The 14,577-nt window shown below is 54.0% G+C and overlaps 4 protein-coding genes and 1 non-coding gene across 5 annotated transcripts; 3 read left to right on the top strand and 2 right to left on the bottom strand.

Moving 5' to 3' along the window:
* The first annotated feature begins 268 nt into the window (after positions 1-268).
* BDP55DRAFT_346167 (uncharacterized protein) lies at positions 269-1,622 on the top strand. The gene is made up of 2 exons (XM_060566964.1): positions 269-1,021; positions 1,409-1,622. Exons 1-2 carry the CDS (start codon positions 386-388, stop codon positions 1,535-1,537), a joined length of 765 nt encoding a protein of 254 aa, XP_060434043.1. The 5' UTR covers positions 269-385; the 3' UTR covers positions 1,538-1,622.
* A 256-nt stretch (positions 1,623-1,878) lies between these two features.
* On the top strand, positions 1,879-5,788 carry BDP55DRAFT_650363 (uncharacterized protein). The gene is made up of 4 exons (XM_060573978.1): positions 1,879-2,189; positions 2,267-3,118; positions 3,170-4,870; positions 4,924-5,788. The coding sequence occupies exons 1-4, from the start codon at positions 1,944-1,946 to the stop codon at positions 5,467-5,469; spliced, it is 3,345 nt and encodes a 1,114-aa protein (XP_060434042.1). The 5' UTR covers positions 1,879-1,943; the 3' UTR covers positions 5,470-5,788.
* Positions 5,789-6,388: 600 nt separating this feature from the next.
* On the bottom strand, positions 6,389-8,373 carry BDP55DRAFT_650361 (acetyl-CoA acetyltransferase). The gene is made up of 4 exons (XM_060573977.1): positions 8,098-8,373; positions 7,975-8,024; positions 7,836-7,911; positions 6,389-7,759 (listed from the first exon to the last, which is right to left on the bottom strand). Exons 1-4 carry the CDS (start codon positions 8,160-8,162, stop codon positions 6,748-6,750), a joined length of 1,203 nt encoding a protein of 400 aa, XP_060434041.1. The 5' UTR covers positions 8,163-8,373; the 3' UTR covers positions 6,389-6,747.
* A 217-nt stretch (positions 8,374-8,590) lies between these two features.
* BDP55DRAFT_346048 (elongation factor Tu GTP binding domain-containing protein) lies at positions 8,591-12,321 on the top strand. The gene is made up of 5 exons (XM_060566963.1): positions 8,591-8,693; positions 8,754-8,887; positions 8,941-11,084; positions 11,142-11,229; positions 11,626-12,321. Exons 1-5 carry the CDS (start codon positions 8,674-8,676, stop codon positions 12,186-12,188), a joined length of 2,949 nt encoding a protein of 982 aa, XP_060434040.1. The 5' UTR covers positions 8,591-8,673; the 3' UTR covers positions 12,189-12,321.
* An 855-nt stretch (positions 12,322-13,176) lies between these two features.
* BDP55DRAFT_t64 lies at positions 13,177-13,266 on the bottom strand. Its single transcript has one exon. It is a non-coding gene; the product is annotated as a tRNA-His (tRNA).
* Between the last annotated feature and the right edge of the window lie 1,311 nt (positions 13,267-14,577).

Raw genomic sequence — 14,577 nt, 5'->3', positions numbered from 1 at the left:
GCGGCTTCTTCCGCGCCTGGGGGCTTCATTCCAATCAGCCGCGAAGGGGTTTGAGCAGCTTCCAAGCTTGGAGACCACTACGAATTTTCCCTACGTGACGTCCTCGTAGATCTACGATACTGTAAGCTGAGATAAGACGTTGAATCCCCATGTAGACATCATACCACTGGTAGCATCAGTCTGTAAGTGTTTTCAATTTCGACACGATCCCCGGCCGCAGAGGACTGGCGAGCGACGCAAAGCTTGCGTGGTTGCAGAGTCCAGCCACCCCCCTCAGACTCTTCAGGGCGCAACTGAGGACAACCCCTCTCTATCTTACCTCCTCTCTACCCTCTATGCCAACGCGTCGCTAACAGTCGAGTGGAAGAGGACGATCGATCTCAGGATGATGAGCGGGAAACCCGCTGAAGAGGTAGACGCCTACGAGCGCGAGGCCGAAAATCGTCGTCGCCTCCAAGACGAAGAAATGGAACGACGCGAACAAGAACAAGCCGAGAGACGTCGCCGAGACGGCTACCCCCCCGGCCCTCCCCATCACAGCAATGCTGGCTCTATTCCCATACACCAGCCCGTCGCATCTCGCGCGATGGGCGCAATCCACAGCCCGGGCGGCCTGCTCGCGAACCACGGCTCAGGCTCGTCAGGGCCTCCCATGCCACTCGGCGCCCCCTCGGGGCCTGGCGCGAACTTCGGCGGCCCCCTTCAACCCGACAACAGTAGACCTCCGCCACACGGGGGCCCGAACAACCCAAATACCCAGCACCAGATGTTCGCGCCGATCCCGCACACGACCGTCCCCCCCAGTAACTCCCTAGGCGCTGCCAGCGGTGGTCCACCTGTCTTCGGAGGACCGCTGCAGCAGCGCGAGGGCCAACCTCCGATGCAACAAGGGCCTCCGTTCGGTGGCAGTGGTGGAAATAGTGGCGGCGCTGCTCCCGGCGTCGCTGGCGGTCAAAGTCAAGGGCCGCCTGGTCAGCAAGGCCAAGGTGGCATTGCCCAAGGCCAACAACCCATCTTGAACGTAAGTTGAAATAAGTCATTTGTAAACTTGCCAGATGAAGAAGGAGGCGACTTCTTGCCGATGCTCTTGCCTGTGGCTGGACGCATCCAAAGTGGAAACCGATGTGGGCTGGTGCGCCGATACGGCGCATGTTGCCCAGGCAGGATGCAGTGCCGCCCCGCGTGCATATTCCGTCCTTCCATCTCGCTACGTCCATTTGCGCCTCGTCTTCATCATCTTTCCATCTTCCCAGTTCCCCTCCAGAACCATGCGCATCACATTCTTCTTCCTGTAGCCTGCAAAACAAATGCAACCGCGGTCATGGATACGCCCATCATGGTTCAAGTAAAGCTTGATTTAGGGTCAATGTTTTGTTTGTTGTCGGCCAGAGCTAACTATGAATGGTAGGATGCCTTGACGTATCTTGACCAGGTCAAGGTACAGTTCCACGACCAGCCAGACGTGTACAATCGGTTCCTCGACATTATGAAAGACTTCAAAAGCCAGGCGTATGTGATTGATCCGTTGTTCAGGTGACACAACTGACCAGAGCAGCATTGACACTCCCGGGGTCATCAACCGCGTCTCGGAGCTTTTCGCTGGTCATCCGAACTTAATTCAGGGCTTCAATACCTTCCTGCCACCGGGATACCGGATTGAATGCGGCGCCGGCAACGACCCTAACACCATCAGGGTCACCACCCCTATGGGCACAACTGTTCAGTCCATTGCCGGCAGAGGAACCCAGGTCGAGGGCCACCCACATCCTAATGGTGCTTCCCAGCCGCTCTTTCCCCAGCGCGGAAATAACTGGCAGCAACAGCAGCAACAACAGCAACAGCAACAGCAACAGCAGCAGCAACAACAACAACAACCGCCGCCGCCCCAGCAAGCACAACACAGCATCGAAAGCCCTGAAGCGAACTTCAGTGCGCCTGCGTTCATGAATCAAGGTCACGTCGCACCTTTTGAGGGTCCTGGTGGTAATCAGCAGCGTGGTCCTCCGGCGCAAGGCGCTGCCCACGCGAACAACGCGCAGCAGCCTCCTCGCAATGCGCAGACCCCTACTCCGGTAACGGGACCCGCAAATCTGAACGGCGCGACCAACCAGCAGCAACAGCAGGCAAACCTCGAGCGCCGTGGGCCGGTAGAGTTCAACCATGCCATCAGCTACGTGAACAAAATCAAGGTCAGTCTAACTGAACTTTTTTATTTCTTTCCATATCCCCCCTCAGGCTGAGGCCTCGCGCACTAACCACGCCGCAGAATCGCTTTCAGGATAAGCCTGAGATTTACAAACAATTCCTTGAAATTCTCCAGACTTATCAGCGCGAACAAAAACCGATTCAGGATGTGTACGCCCAGGTCACGACCTTGTTTCATACTGCACCTGATCTGCTTGAAGATTTCAAGCAGTTCTTACCCGAGTCTGCTGGACAAGGAGGAAAGGGAACACCCGGACGGCCTGGGGATGAGCTTCCGCCTGGCCCTGGCCCTAACCAGACACCTCAGCCGAATATGAGCGGCCAGAAGATGCCTCCCTTGGGGAGCTTTGCCCCTCCTAGCGCTTCCAAGGAGACCAACAAGAAGCGACCTAGAAATGATAAGCAGACGCCCATTCCTGCGCCGCCTATCGTGGAAGCTGCGGTCTCAGCCAGCCGAGCTGCTCCTGGCGCTCCTCCTCCTGCGGCCGCCAACAACAAGCGGACCAAGCTGTCTCACAACAAGGCGCTGGCTTCAGATGCCCCCGCGGTCGAGCCGACACTGACGCCGATATTGCCAGAGCCTCTGGGACCTCCCGCGTCAACCACCTCAAACTCTGACGAAATCGCCTTCTTCGAGAAGGTCAAGAAGTACTTGAGCAACAAGACATCATTCAACGAATTCCTCAAAGTCTGCAACTTATTCAGTCAATCCATTATCGACCGCAACACAGTGTTTCAGAAGGGCAGCGTGTTCTTCGCCGCAAACCCTGAGTTGTTGGGTTTCTGGAAGGCGTTCCTCAAGTACGAGCCGCATGATGAGATTGTCGATAACAGACCCGCGCCTCCTAGCGGTAAAGTGTCGTTGAGCAACTGCCGAGGCTATGGACCTAGTTATCGTCTTCTTCCCAAGAGGGTATGTCACCCTAGCTCTTTTTCCCACTTGCACTCACTAACCATTGAGCAGGAGCGCCTCAAGCCTTGCAGCGGCCGCGATGAACTCTGCAATTCCGTGCTGAACGACGACTGGGCGTCGCATCCGACCTGGGCCTCCGAAGATTCCGGCTTCGTCGCTCACCGTAAGAATGGTTTCGAAGAAGGATTACATCGAATCGAGGAAGAACGCCACGACTACGACTTCAACATCGAGGCAAATCTCAAGTGCATCCAGCTTTTGGAGCCTGTCGCCCAGCAAATCAGTGTCATGTCGCCTTTGGAGAGAGAGCACTTCCAGATGCCGCAGGCTTTGGCTGGACACAGCACATCGGTCTTCAAGCGCGTCTGCAAGAAGATTTATGGCGAAAAGGGCCCCGAAGTCGTCAACGACTTGTTCAACAACCCGCTGAATGTGGTCCCGATTGTGTTGACCAGAATGAAGCAAAAGGACGAGGAATGGCGCTTTTCGCAACGCGAGTGGGAGAAGGTGTGGCATGCTCAGGTTGAGCACATGCACCTCAAGAGTCTCGACCATATGGGCATTCTTGTCAAGCAGACCGATAAGAGGAACCTCTCAGCTAAACACCTGGTCGACGTCATCAAGACGAAGGCCGAGGAGCAGAGGCGCCAGCGCAGCTTGAAGGGCAAAGCCCCACGTCATCAGTTGGTTTGGGACTTCAACGACAAAAAGGTTGTCGTCGAGCTGCTTCGTCTGATGATGCTCTACACCGTCAGCAGCGGCCAGCATAGCGTACCAGAGAAGGAGCGCATTGCAGACTTCTTCGAGACATTCATCCCTGCATTCTTTGATATTCCCGAGGAAGATTTGGAGGGTCGTCTGCCGAGGCTGCAGGATGTTTCGGAGGAGGACGAGACTGAAGAGACTGTCCCTACTGAACTGACCAACGGCCGTAGCCGCCGTGCTGGAAGAAGAGGCGATTTGCTTCGTGGCGTGCTTGACCCTGGCCGCAATGGCTCTAAGCCGCGTGCTCAAAAGGAGGGAAGCGCAGCATCTGGTAGCAAAGAGACGACACCCGAAGTTGGATCAGCGAATGAGGAAGAAATGCCTGATGCTCCCGAAGATGGCACTGGCCCCGACGTGTCTAACGACCGCTGGATGCCGATCGTCCCGCAGCCGATAGTCACAACTGGGGACGATGCCCTCCTAACCGCCGACGGTGAACTGAAGGCTGATGGCTTCTTCTCCCGGCCTTGGCACAACTTCTTCTGCAACCAAACCATATTTGTCTTCTTCAACGTTTTCCAGACGGTTTACACTCGTCTTAGGGACGTTAAGGAGAGCAAGGAGAGTGTCGTCGAAGAGGTTAACCGCGTCAACCGACCTCGTCCCGCAAAGGATATCGGCTTGGCCGACAACACCCTCAACTACTTCGGCCCTCATGATGACCCTGAGAGCTTCTGGCCGAAGACGCTTGAGCTTGTTGAGGAATACATCACTGGCGACATTGATGAGGTTCGATACCAGGATGTTCTGCGTCATTACTACCTTAAGAGCGGTTGGAAGCTGTACACCATCCAGGATCTTCTCAAAACTCTCTGCCGTCTTGCTCTCACCTGCAGCAGCACTGACGCGAAGGAGAAGACCCCAGACCTCATTCAACAGTACCTCCATAGTCGGGAGAAGGAAGAGACAAACTACCAGTCAGAGATTGCTGCCCGCAAGTACGCAGAGAAGTGTGTCAAGGATGGCGAGATGTTTGTCATCTGTTGGGTAAGTTTAACTGAACATGACTGCCATTGCCCTAAAACTAACATATTTCGCAGTTCCCGCTCAAGTCAGAAGCCTCTGTCCGTTGGCTGCAGCGTGAAGACACCACCTTCTACATGGACGAGATGAAGGCCAAGGATCGCTGGCAATACTACATCTCGTCCTTCATCCAGGTCGAGCCGACAGAAGGGGTGCCACGACACAAGCTCCAAAAGACAGTCTTGGCCCGCAATCTTCCTTCTAGCGACGAAAAGTTTGAAGACAGCCACATTCCCAAGCCCATCTCATTCGACGAAGATCTTTCCATCAGCATTTGTCTGAACTCGAGCAAGATGGTGTGGAAGTCTGGCACATCTGAATACTTTGTCTACGACAATGTCCCCAAGGACAAGGAGGGCCAGGAGCGACACCTCGAGAGGCTCAAGAATGCAAGCAACAAGCGCGACACGAAGCTCCGCGAGAAGTTTGTCTTCAACAGCCCCTGGATGAAGGGCATGAGCCAGTCCGACGTCCAAAAGTCGAATGAGGGATGGTCAAAGTGGCTCAAGGATGGCATTGCACCCGCCTCGGACGCAGGGGACGCAATGGATACTGCAGAGTGAGGCGATGATCCAGCGGAACCGGCGTTTTCGGCGGCGCGCGGCAATCAAGACAGCAACATGTGTGAGATCGGAGACAAGATGGGCGAAGGCTGAAAGTTCACAATTACGAAGATACCAGGCGGCATAGCGATGCAGAGCGGCATGGCTGCCATGTTACCCCAACTTTACATGGATTTGGTCTTCTCTTCATGCCCTGACCACGAGCGTAGAATCGTTGGGACGGGTTGGCGTGGGAATGGCGTGGGAACGGACCGGCGTTACATGACTTCTTCTTTTTTTCCTTAAATTTCTCGATCTGAATGCGGAAAGAGGAGCAGAGCGGGGGGGGGGGGGGGGGGGGGGGGGGCAGAGAATCTCTTTCTTTTTTCGCGGATCAACTCATCATGAGAGAGTGAGATACGCCTCTTTTTGCGACTGATTCCTTTTCAGACTTTTTTCTTTCCTGCGAATGTACAATAGTTGTGGTTGCGCAAAATAAAAAAGGTCTTGTAAGAAAACGTCTTGATTTTAAGGTGCCGCCGTGCTCTGTTTAGACCATGCGCGTCTGGTACCTTTCGCATCTTGATGCCGCGAGGGGCTCCAAAGGCTCATAGTCCCACCCCTCGGGGGGCCGATGTCGCGGGGCCCAGAGCGTTAACCGCGTTATGCACAAACCCGCAAGAACTTCCTTCACATCGTGATTAGTTCCGCAGAAGAAAGAACGTGACACAGCCACAGTTCTCTAGATTCTTTTTAGGAGGGGCCGAAGATGTAACGTGTGTGGATCTTATCAGATCATCTAATCAGTCAAATCTCCCAGGATCTATCCGAGAACGGTGCATGAGAAATGCAGAAAAAAGACGCAAATCACGGCAGCTAAGTGGGAACTTGTGGTCTTAGTCTCTCTGTAGAAAGAAGTTTGCGGTCGTCGGATTCGTGATATTAGGTAAAAAGATCTGCAATGGCCGCCCATTGCGCTATATCTAAAACGTGGTATACTTTTGTCTTTTTTATTTTTATTTTTTTTATTTTTCCTTCAGTAGTCTTGGAGCCCGCCATGGGCCATGTATCATGACGCGAGAAAAAGTGCTGTGCGTCACGTCTTCTGCAGCCCGCACAATCACCAGCGTCACATGCGGCAAAGCCGCTGACTCTGCGCGTGTGTACGTGGGCGCTCGACGGGGCCACGGCCCCACATCCTGCCAATTACCTGATTTGGACCGTACGAACTTCGGAGCTCCGAGTCATCTACTTTCGGGGAGGGGGAATCTTAGATGTTTGCTGTGATTGAGTATCCGTCTATTGCAGGTTCTCAATGACAATGGCAGAGGCACCACCGCCACCGTTGCAGATACCGGCAACACCAATCTTGGCCTTCTTCTCGCGAAGGACGGTCGAAAGGGTGGTGACGATGCGAGCACCGGAGGCGCCGAGGGGGTGTCCGATGGCGACGGAGCCACCAAAGACGTTGACGGTCTCGGGGTCGAGGTTCAGGAGCTTAATGTTGGCGAGGGCAACAACGGAGAACGCCTCGTTGATCTCGTAGAAGTCGACATCCTTCTCAGTAAGGCCGGCGTGCTTGATGGCCTTGGGGATAGCCAGCGCCGGGGCAATGGTGAAGCGCTCAGGCTCGCGGGCGGCGTCGGCCCATCCGCGGATCTTGGCGATGGGGGTGACGCCGAGCTCCTTGACCTTGGCCTCGGACATGAGGACAACGGCGGCAGCCCCGTCGTTGAGGGGAGCGGCGTTGGGGGCGGTAACAGTGCCGCCGTTGGGGATGAAAGCAGAGCGCATAGCCTTGAGCTTGTCAACGTTGAGGTTCTTGACCTCATCGTCGCGGTCGACCTTAATAGCGGGCTTGCCACGGCCGCCGGAGACCTCGACAGGGGCAATCTCCTTGGAGAAGACACCGGCCTCGGTGGCAGCCTGGGCCTTCTGGTAGGTCTTGATGGCGTACTCATCCTGTTGCTCACGGGTGAAGTCGTGCTCCTTGGCGCAGAGCTCAGCAGCCATGCCCATGTGCTCCTTCTTGCCGTAGGCGTCGGTAAGACCGTCCTTGAGGACACCATCGACGAGGGTCTGGTCGCCGTACTTGGCGCCGTTGCGGAGGACGGGGAGGTAGTGAGGGGTGTTGGTCATGGATTCGGTGCCACCGGCGACAACGATGTCGGCGTTACCAGTGAGGATAGTCTGGGCACCGAGAATGATGGCCTTCATTCCTGAGGCGCAGACCTTGTTGACGGTCGTGGCGGCGACGCCCTGCGAGAGGCCGGCTCCGAGAGCGCATTGGCGGGCAGGGGCCTGGCCGAGGCTGATTTTCGGTCAGAATACGTAAACATTGTGTGGATGATCATAATTCTTCGTGTGGGTGTGTGTATGAGACGTACTTGGCGGACAGGACATTGCCGTAGAAGACTTCCTCGACATCTTCGGGCTTGATCTGGGGGACTCGCTCGACAGCAGCTGTGGAGGGGTAAATGTTAGCTTGCCCCGCGCTTCGGACCGTTTGATAAGACATTTACATACCCTTGATGGCGTGAGCTCCCAATTGAGTGGCGCTCAGGCTAGACAAAGAGCTGATAGAAGAAAGACCGTTAGCTTCTCGACCAAGCAGTCAAGGTAATATTCGTCGAATGTGCTTATTCGTACCCCAAGAATGAACCAACGGGGGTTCTGGCAGCGGAGACGATGTAGACGGGAGGAAGGTTGGCCATTTTGAAGGTGGATGTGGTGGGCGTTTGGGTTTGGAATGTAGAAAGAGAGTTTCTTCAAGGATGAGCCGGGAACCGTTCCTACTTAATTGTGAAGAAAGAAGGAAGTAAACAGTTTTTTGTTGGGCAAAGTGTCACTAATCAGAAAGAGCTGCTTCTCATTCCCCCCCCTCGCCGCCTTTTTGGACGTTTGGTGGGGTTGCTCCGACCCTGCACCGCTCCGGTGGCTCTGTCCACAGCTAGGACCTTGTGGCGCAGTAGCTCTCTATCGGAGGTCCCCTGTAAGGTAGAAAGCTCCACTGTACCTGCTTCCCTAGCGTTGACCGTGCAACCAATTGACATAGCTTCAGCCACTCAGCCTTGCAGCCACACACCCAATCCAGCCACAACGTAGCCTTGCCAGAAACTTTGCGCCGCCGTCATGCTGGGAACGCGACGGCGCGTGGACTAGAATTTCAGCAGGCTTCTAGCACCCACGACAAAAAGTTCATCTGCTGCACCACTAGACGCCAAGATGGATGATCTGTACGACGAGTAAGTACACAAATCCAGTGTTTGACTGGTAAGAAAGTCAGGCTGACATTATTACCATAGGTTCGGTAACTTCATCGGCGAGGATGTCGGCTCTGAAGAGGCGTCTGAACGAGGGGCGGAGGGCGACTACGTCTATGGCGATGATGCCAGCGAGGCGCCCGCGCCAACTGGTCAAGAATTGATGGAAATTGATGGCACGTACAATTTGCGCTTGCGCCGAAAGGACTCGACTAACCTAAGGAAACAGATGACGGCCCATCAAATGCGATCATCCTGCACGAGGATAAACAGTACTACCCGACGGCGCAACAAGTATACGGAGATGAAGTCGAAGTTCTTGTACGAGAGGAAGACGAGCAACTGCTTTCGCAACCAATTATAGCACCCATCGAGCAGAAGAAATTCAACATCGAAGAGGCCGACCTACCACCCGTGTTCTTCGAGCGAAGCTTCATGACAGACCTCATGAACTTCCCCGATCAAATACGGAATGTTGCATTGGCAGGACATCTCCACCACGGCAAGACGGCATTTATGGATATGCTGGTGTTGGAGACCCACGATATCACCGACAGGCTCGAGCGTCGGGTCGGCAAGAAGAGGGACGAGCAGCTCAGATACACAGACGTCCACGTCGTGGAGCGGGAAAGAGGCGTATCGATCAAGGCTTCGCCCATGAGCTTGGTTCTCCCGAGTTCCAAAGGAAAATCTCACCTGGTCAACATTTTAGATACCCCCGGACACGTCAACTTTGTTGATGAGGTCGCGGCCAGTCTAAGATTAGCCGACGGAGTCTGCTTGGTTGTCGATGTTGTGGAGGGCGTCCAGGTCAACACGGAGCAGATCATCAAGCATGCGGTTCTGGAGGATATCCCACTGACGCTCATCGTCAACAAGATGGACCGCCTCATCTTGGAGCTGAAGCTGCCGCCCAAGGATGCTTACTTCAAACTCAAGCATGTCATCGAGGAGGTCAACACAGTGATTGAAAACACCATCCCGGGCAAGGGCGAGGAAAGACGGATAAGTCCCGAGAAGGGCAATGTTCTTTTTGCTTGCACAGAAATGGGTTGGTGCTTCACTCTGCAGTCATTCGCCAAAATGTACGCAGACACTTACGGCGGCATCAACACCGAGGATTTCGCAAAGAGACTATGGGGCGATATCTACTTCAACCCCGATAAGCGGAATTTTACCCGCAAGCCGCTAGAGACACGCTCAAGCCGATCCTTCGTCAACTTCGTTCTGGAGCCCATCTACAAGATCTTTACGCACACGATCAGCGACACCCCCGAGGATTTGAAGGTCGTCTTGGGCAGCCTCGGCATCACCTTGAAGCCTTCTCAGTACAAGGCTGACGCTAAGGTGCTATTGAAACTGGTCTGTGAGCAGTTCTTTGGCCCCTCGACAGGGTTCGTCGACATGATCGTAGGCCACATTCCTTCGCCGGACCAGTCTGCGGAGAGGTACTTGGAAAAGTACTACACAGGCCCCCTAGATACGAAGTTGGCTCAATCCATGAAGGCTTGCAACCAAGACGGTCCGCTAGTAGTTCACGTAACAAAGCTATTCAGCACCGCAGACGCCAAGAGCTTTTACTCATTTGGTCGCGTACTGAGTGGCACAGCTCACCCCGGGTCGCAAGTCCGAGTGCTAGGGGAGGGATACTCGATAGACGACGACGAAGACATGGCTATGGCAACGATTTCTGACGTATTCATCGCAGAGTCAAGATACAACATTCCGACGGACGGCGTGCCTGCGGGCAATTTCGTACTGCTCGGTGGAGTCGACAACTCCATCGTCAAAACGGCGACACTCATCCCGCCGAAGCTTGAAGACGATGAGGACCCTTACATCTTCAAGCCTGTCAAACATTTCACGGAGTCTGTACTCAAGGTAGCCGTCGAGCCCATCAACCCGTCAGAATTACCCAAGATGCTTGACGGTCTGCGAAAAATCCAAAAGAGCTATCCGCTCATTACCACGAAAGTCGAGGAGTCGGGAGAGCACATTGTCTTGGGCACCGGCGAATTGTACATGGACTGTGTTCTCCATGACCTTAGACGTCTGTACGCCGATATGGAGATCAAGATTTCGGATCCCGTAACTCGCTTCTGCGAGACGGTTGTTGAGCAGTCAGCGACCAAATGCTACGCCATTACGCCGAATAAGAAGAATAAGATCACAATGGTTGCCGAGCAGCTGGACAAGGGTATCTCGGAAGACATTGAGTCAGGCAAGGTCAAGATCAAGGACCCTATTCGCAAGACAGCCAAATACTTCGAAGACACGTATGGATGGGACAAGCTGGCAGCGAGAAGCATCTGGGCTTTCGGTCCCGATGAGATGGGCCCCAACATCCTACAGGACGACACATTGCCCTCAGAGGTAATGTCTCCTCCCTCAACCTTCGGAAAGCTAGGCAATGGACTAACAGGACTGCAGGTCGACAAGAAGCTCTTGACAACGGTTAAGGAGACCATCCGCCAAGGCTTCAGCTGGGCAACTAGAGAAGGGCCCCTGTGTGAAGAGCGTGAGTCCTTATTTCCCTCATTCCTTGTTAGCATCCGCCTCCTGTCGATTGTCTGGTCCTTGGAACCTTCCTGCTATCCTGCCATTGGTCCCCAACCAGGCGGGACTAGCTCCCGGGAGGGTCCTACACATGGGACCGGGGTTGGGGTTGGGTTTTTGGGCATGGCTTGCATTCACAGCGAGACTATGGTCCCCTCATCTTACCCCAACCTGTCAAAACAAAACCTGCTTCTGCGCACGAGACCTCATTCAACAACCATGCCTTTTAGGAGGGGGCTGTGGTCGACCGGGGATGGGGGCACGGCCCTTAGCAGATATCTAGTCCCCACATCAGGCCATTCCCCAGCCTTTGCTCGCTCACCGGTAACCAACCGCTAACGATACCTGCTTGCAACAGCCATTCGAAATACAAAGTTCAGGATCACGGATGTGTCGTTGGCGTCGGAAGCTATCTTCCGGGGAGGCGGTCAGATCATCCCCACTTCCAGGCGGGCCTGCTACTCTTCGTTCCTGATGGCCTCCCCTCGACTGATGGAGCCTCTGTACTCCGTCTCTGTGACTGGCCCTGAGGATTCGGCAACAGAGGTCTATACAACACTGGCTAGGCGCCGTGGTCACGTCCTCCAGGATGGACCTGTAGCCGGCACGCCTCTCTACCGCGTCAACGGTCTGATTCCCGTCATCGATTCCTTCGGCTTCGAGACGGACTTGCGCATCAAGACCAAAGGTATGGCTATGGTCAGCTTGACGTTTGACAGCTGGAGCATCGTGCCAGGTGATCCTCTCGACAAGGAGGTCATTTTGCGGCCGCTGCAACCGGCCAGCGCACAAGCCACGGCGAGAGACTTTGTGCTGAAGACGAGAAGGAGAAAGGGTCTCAGCGAGGACGTGAGCGTGGCCACCTTCCTGGAGCCTGAGTTCTACCAAAGCCTCATGGAGAGTGGCGCTCTTGGCGACTAAGGGGCTATGTAGTAGCGTGTGGTGGACGAGCAGCAGCATGCAGAAATGTAACAAGGTCAGCGGTTCTAACGATGCGGCTGTTGAGACAATACAGCCAGGCGCTTGCGTGTGGGCCAGTGGTCGACCATGTAAGTCGCCAAACAGGGCTCAGAGAATGGAAAGCGAATGGCTCGCATGTGATGAGGCAGCGAGCTTTGTGAGCATCTGCGAATAGATGAACCGGCCATGAGACAACCTGGACTCGGGCCGTCGTGTATACCAAGAACTACAGAGAAAAACGGGGAACAAGCGTCTTTCGCTTTTCTATCTTCAAAAAAAGATGGTGTCTGGTTTCGTAGACTGTGTTGTTCCCCGCTCCCGTGCCCATGCTTGAAGACGCGGGTCTAGACCAGCCAGGCGAAGAAGTGCGTAATGGTGTGTGCAGAAGGGGGCGTGTTTCAATCCCTCCCCCCGAGCTGTGTATCCTTTTGACAACGAGAGGGAGAAGGAGGGAGTCAACGGAGTGCCGTCTCGAGTGCGTGCTTATGCCATCCATCCTGGGAGTAGTCTACCTTCGGGGACCTTGCGGGCACCGGTGGCCGAAGACGAGGGGCGCGGATCGGCGTCCGGCGCCGGACGAGACCGCATTGAAAACTAAACAAAAAAAGTGTGCGGCTTTGCCGTGTCCATCTATATATCATCTCATGTTGAAAGAGTCGCTTATGCCCGGGTGCTCAGAATAGCTTTTCCTAGCGATAATAAACCGAAATAGTATAAGTGATCATAGACGCTGCCAAGGAAGGTTTCCAATGTTCTACGGGCATGCATGCAGTCAGTTGCTTCTTTCTGAGTCATGCATGCAAGTTCTCCAAGTTTGCCTCCCAAGAGTGAGTTTACAAACCCCACGCCTTTGAGCAAGACAGCCATCGTATCCGAACAAACCACAAGTGACCACGATGATTTCTTTCTACATAACAACCAAATTATGCAAAAAATGCAAAAAGGAAGTTGCCCAGAGGCGGATTCGAACCGCCGTCAACACGGATCGCTGTATAGAAGAACCACAACGTATCATCCTAACCAACTAGACGATCTGGGCGAAATTTCGGGACGCGGAGAAACCGGGTCCTTCCTGGCGATTCACGGCCCGGGAGGAACCCATCTAGCCAGCCAGCGGAGCGGGAAAGCCTTCGCGTCGAAGTCTTGGTCACGGCTGAAGAACTTCAGACATGCGAACCAAATTGTAACTGCAAAGCTGCCGAGTATCTCATAGTTTGTTGTTGGCCGGCGTGATGAGCAACTAGATTATAATTAGGAGTTGTTATCGTTGTGTGGGCAACCTCATCCCAGGTATAAAACTGTCCATGTCAATTGCGCTCATTTTGTTTATGAAATGGCGAGAGAGGCGTCGGGGCCAGTCACATAATCGAGGATTGACCCTCGTCGCTTCGAGACGAACAGCATCGAGTAGGGCTGTGCCACTTTGATGCTCTCATTGCCCAGCGAGTGGCAAGTTTCCGATGAACTTGTCTTGATGTTTATCTTGCATCGGGTCCATGAGCAATGGCTCGATAGATTCTCGGCGTCTCGGATTCACACCATGAGGCTTTCTTGGCAGAGAATCGGAACCATGAAGCTTGCGGATATTGTAAAGCCACGACCATATATCTATGTTACACTCGTAACTAAGAGGCTGTGTATAGCCTGCGCGCTTCAGATTTGTTTTCGCTCGAGACAATCCAAGAACATTTAGCCCGCCCGGGACGTTCGTTTGATATCGGCTCTTGTGCAATAACAGAGTTGCCAATCACTTGAGCATGGGATAACCTTTCCATCCCAAAGGTCAGTCTTGATCTGTGATGCATTAGTGACTGTGAGAACATTGATGGGCAGTACTTGATAAGACAAACCCTCAAGGTGCCATCCTTTGCCTCGACGTGTGATGAGGCATGATATTCCCCCGCCGAAGCTGACTTTTGAGCCTAAGGCGTATCATTGACTTGGCATGAAATACTATTAGCTCACGGAAAGACATACTTGAACGTAAACTCCGCAACAATCCTGCACCTCCGGCCACATGACCACCGGTGTAGACAACCCAGTTGAACCGTCTCTCAACGTGGTCCACAAACATGAGATGACAAGAGTTGACACCACGGAGATGTTCACATCCGTAACATATCTCGAGAGAGGGGGCAGATATGCGCTTGGCAGATCCAACTGTCGTGAAACAAGCCCCATACCGACACCGCAGAACCAAACAACCACCCCCAGACAAAACCCCAGAAATAAAAACGAAACCTATGTGACAATCTCAGAGTCACCACCCCCTTCAATCGTTCTGACACTTTGGATCAGCGGTATCCCACAAGTTCTTCGCCCAGTTTACTAGGTTTCCCCTCCCAAAAGG

The sequence above is a fragment of the Colletotrichum godetiae genome, assembly GCF_030913485.1.
Source record: "Colletotrichum godetiae strain CBS 193.32 chromosome Unknown BDP55scaffold_6, whole genome shotgun sequence".
NCBI lineage: Eukaryota > Fungi > Ascomycota > Sordariomycetes > Glomerellales > Glomerellaceae > Colletotrichum > Colletotrichum godetiae.
The sequence above is the reverse complement of the archived record's forward strand: the minus strand, read 5'-3'. Positions and strand labels throughout refer to the sequence as shown.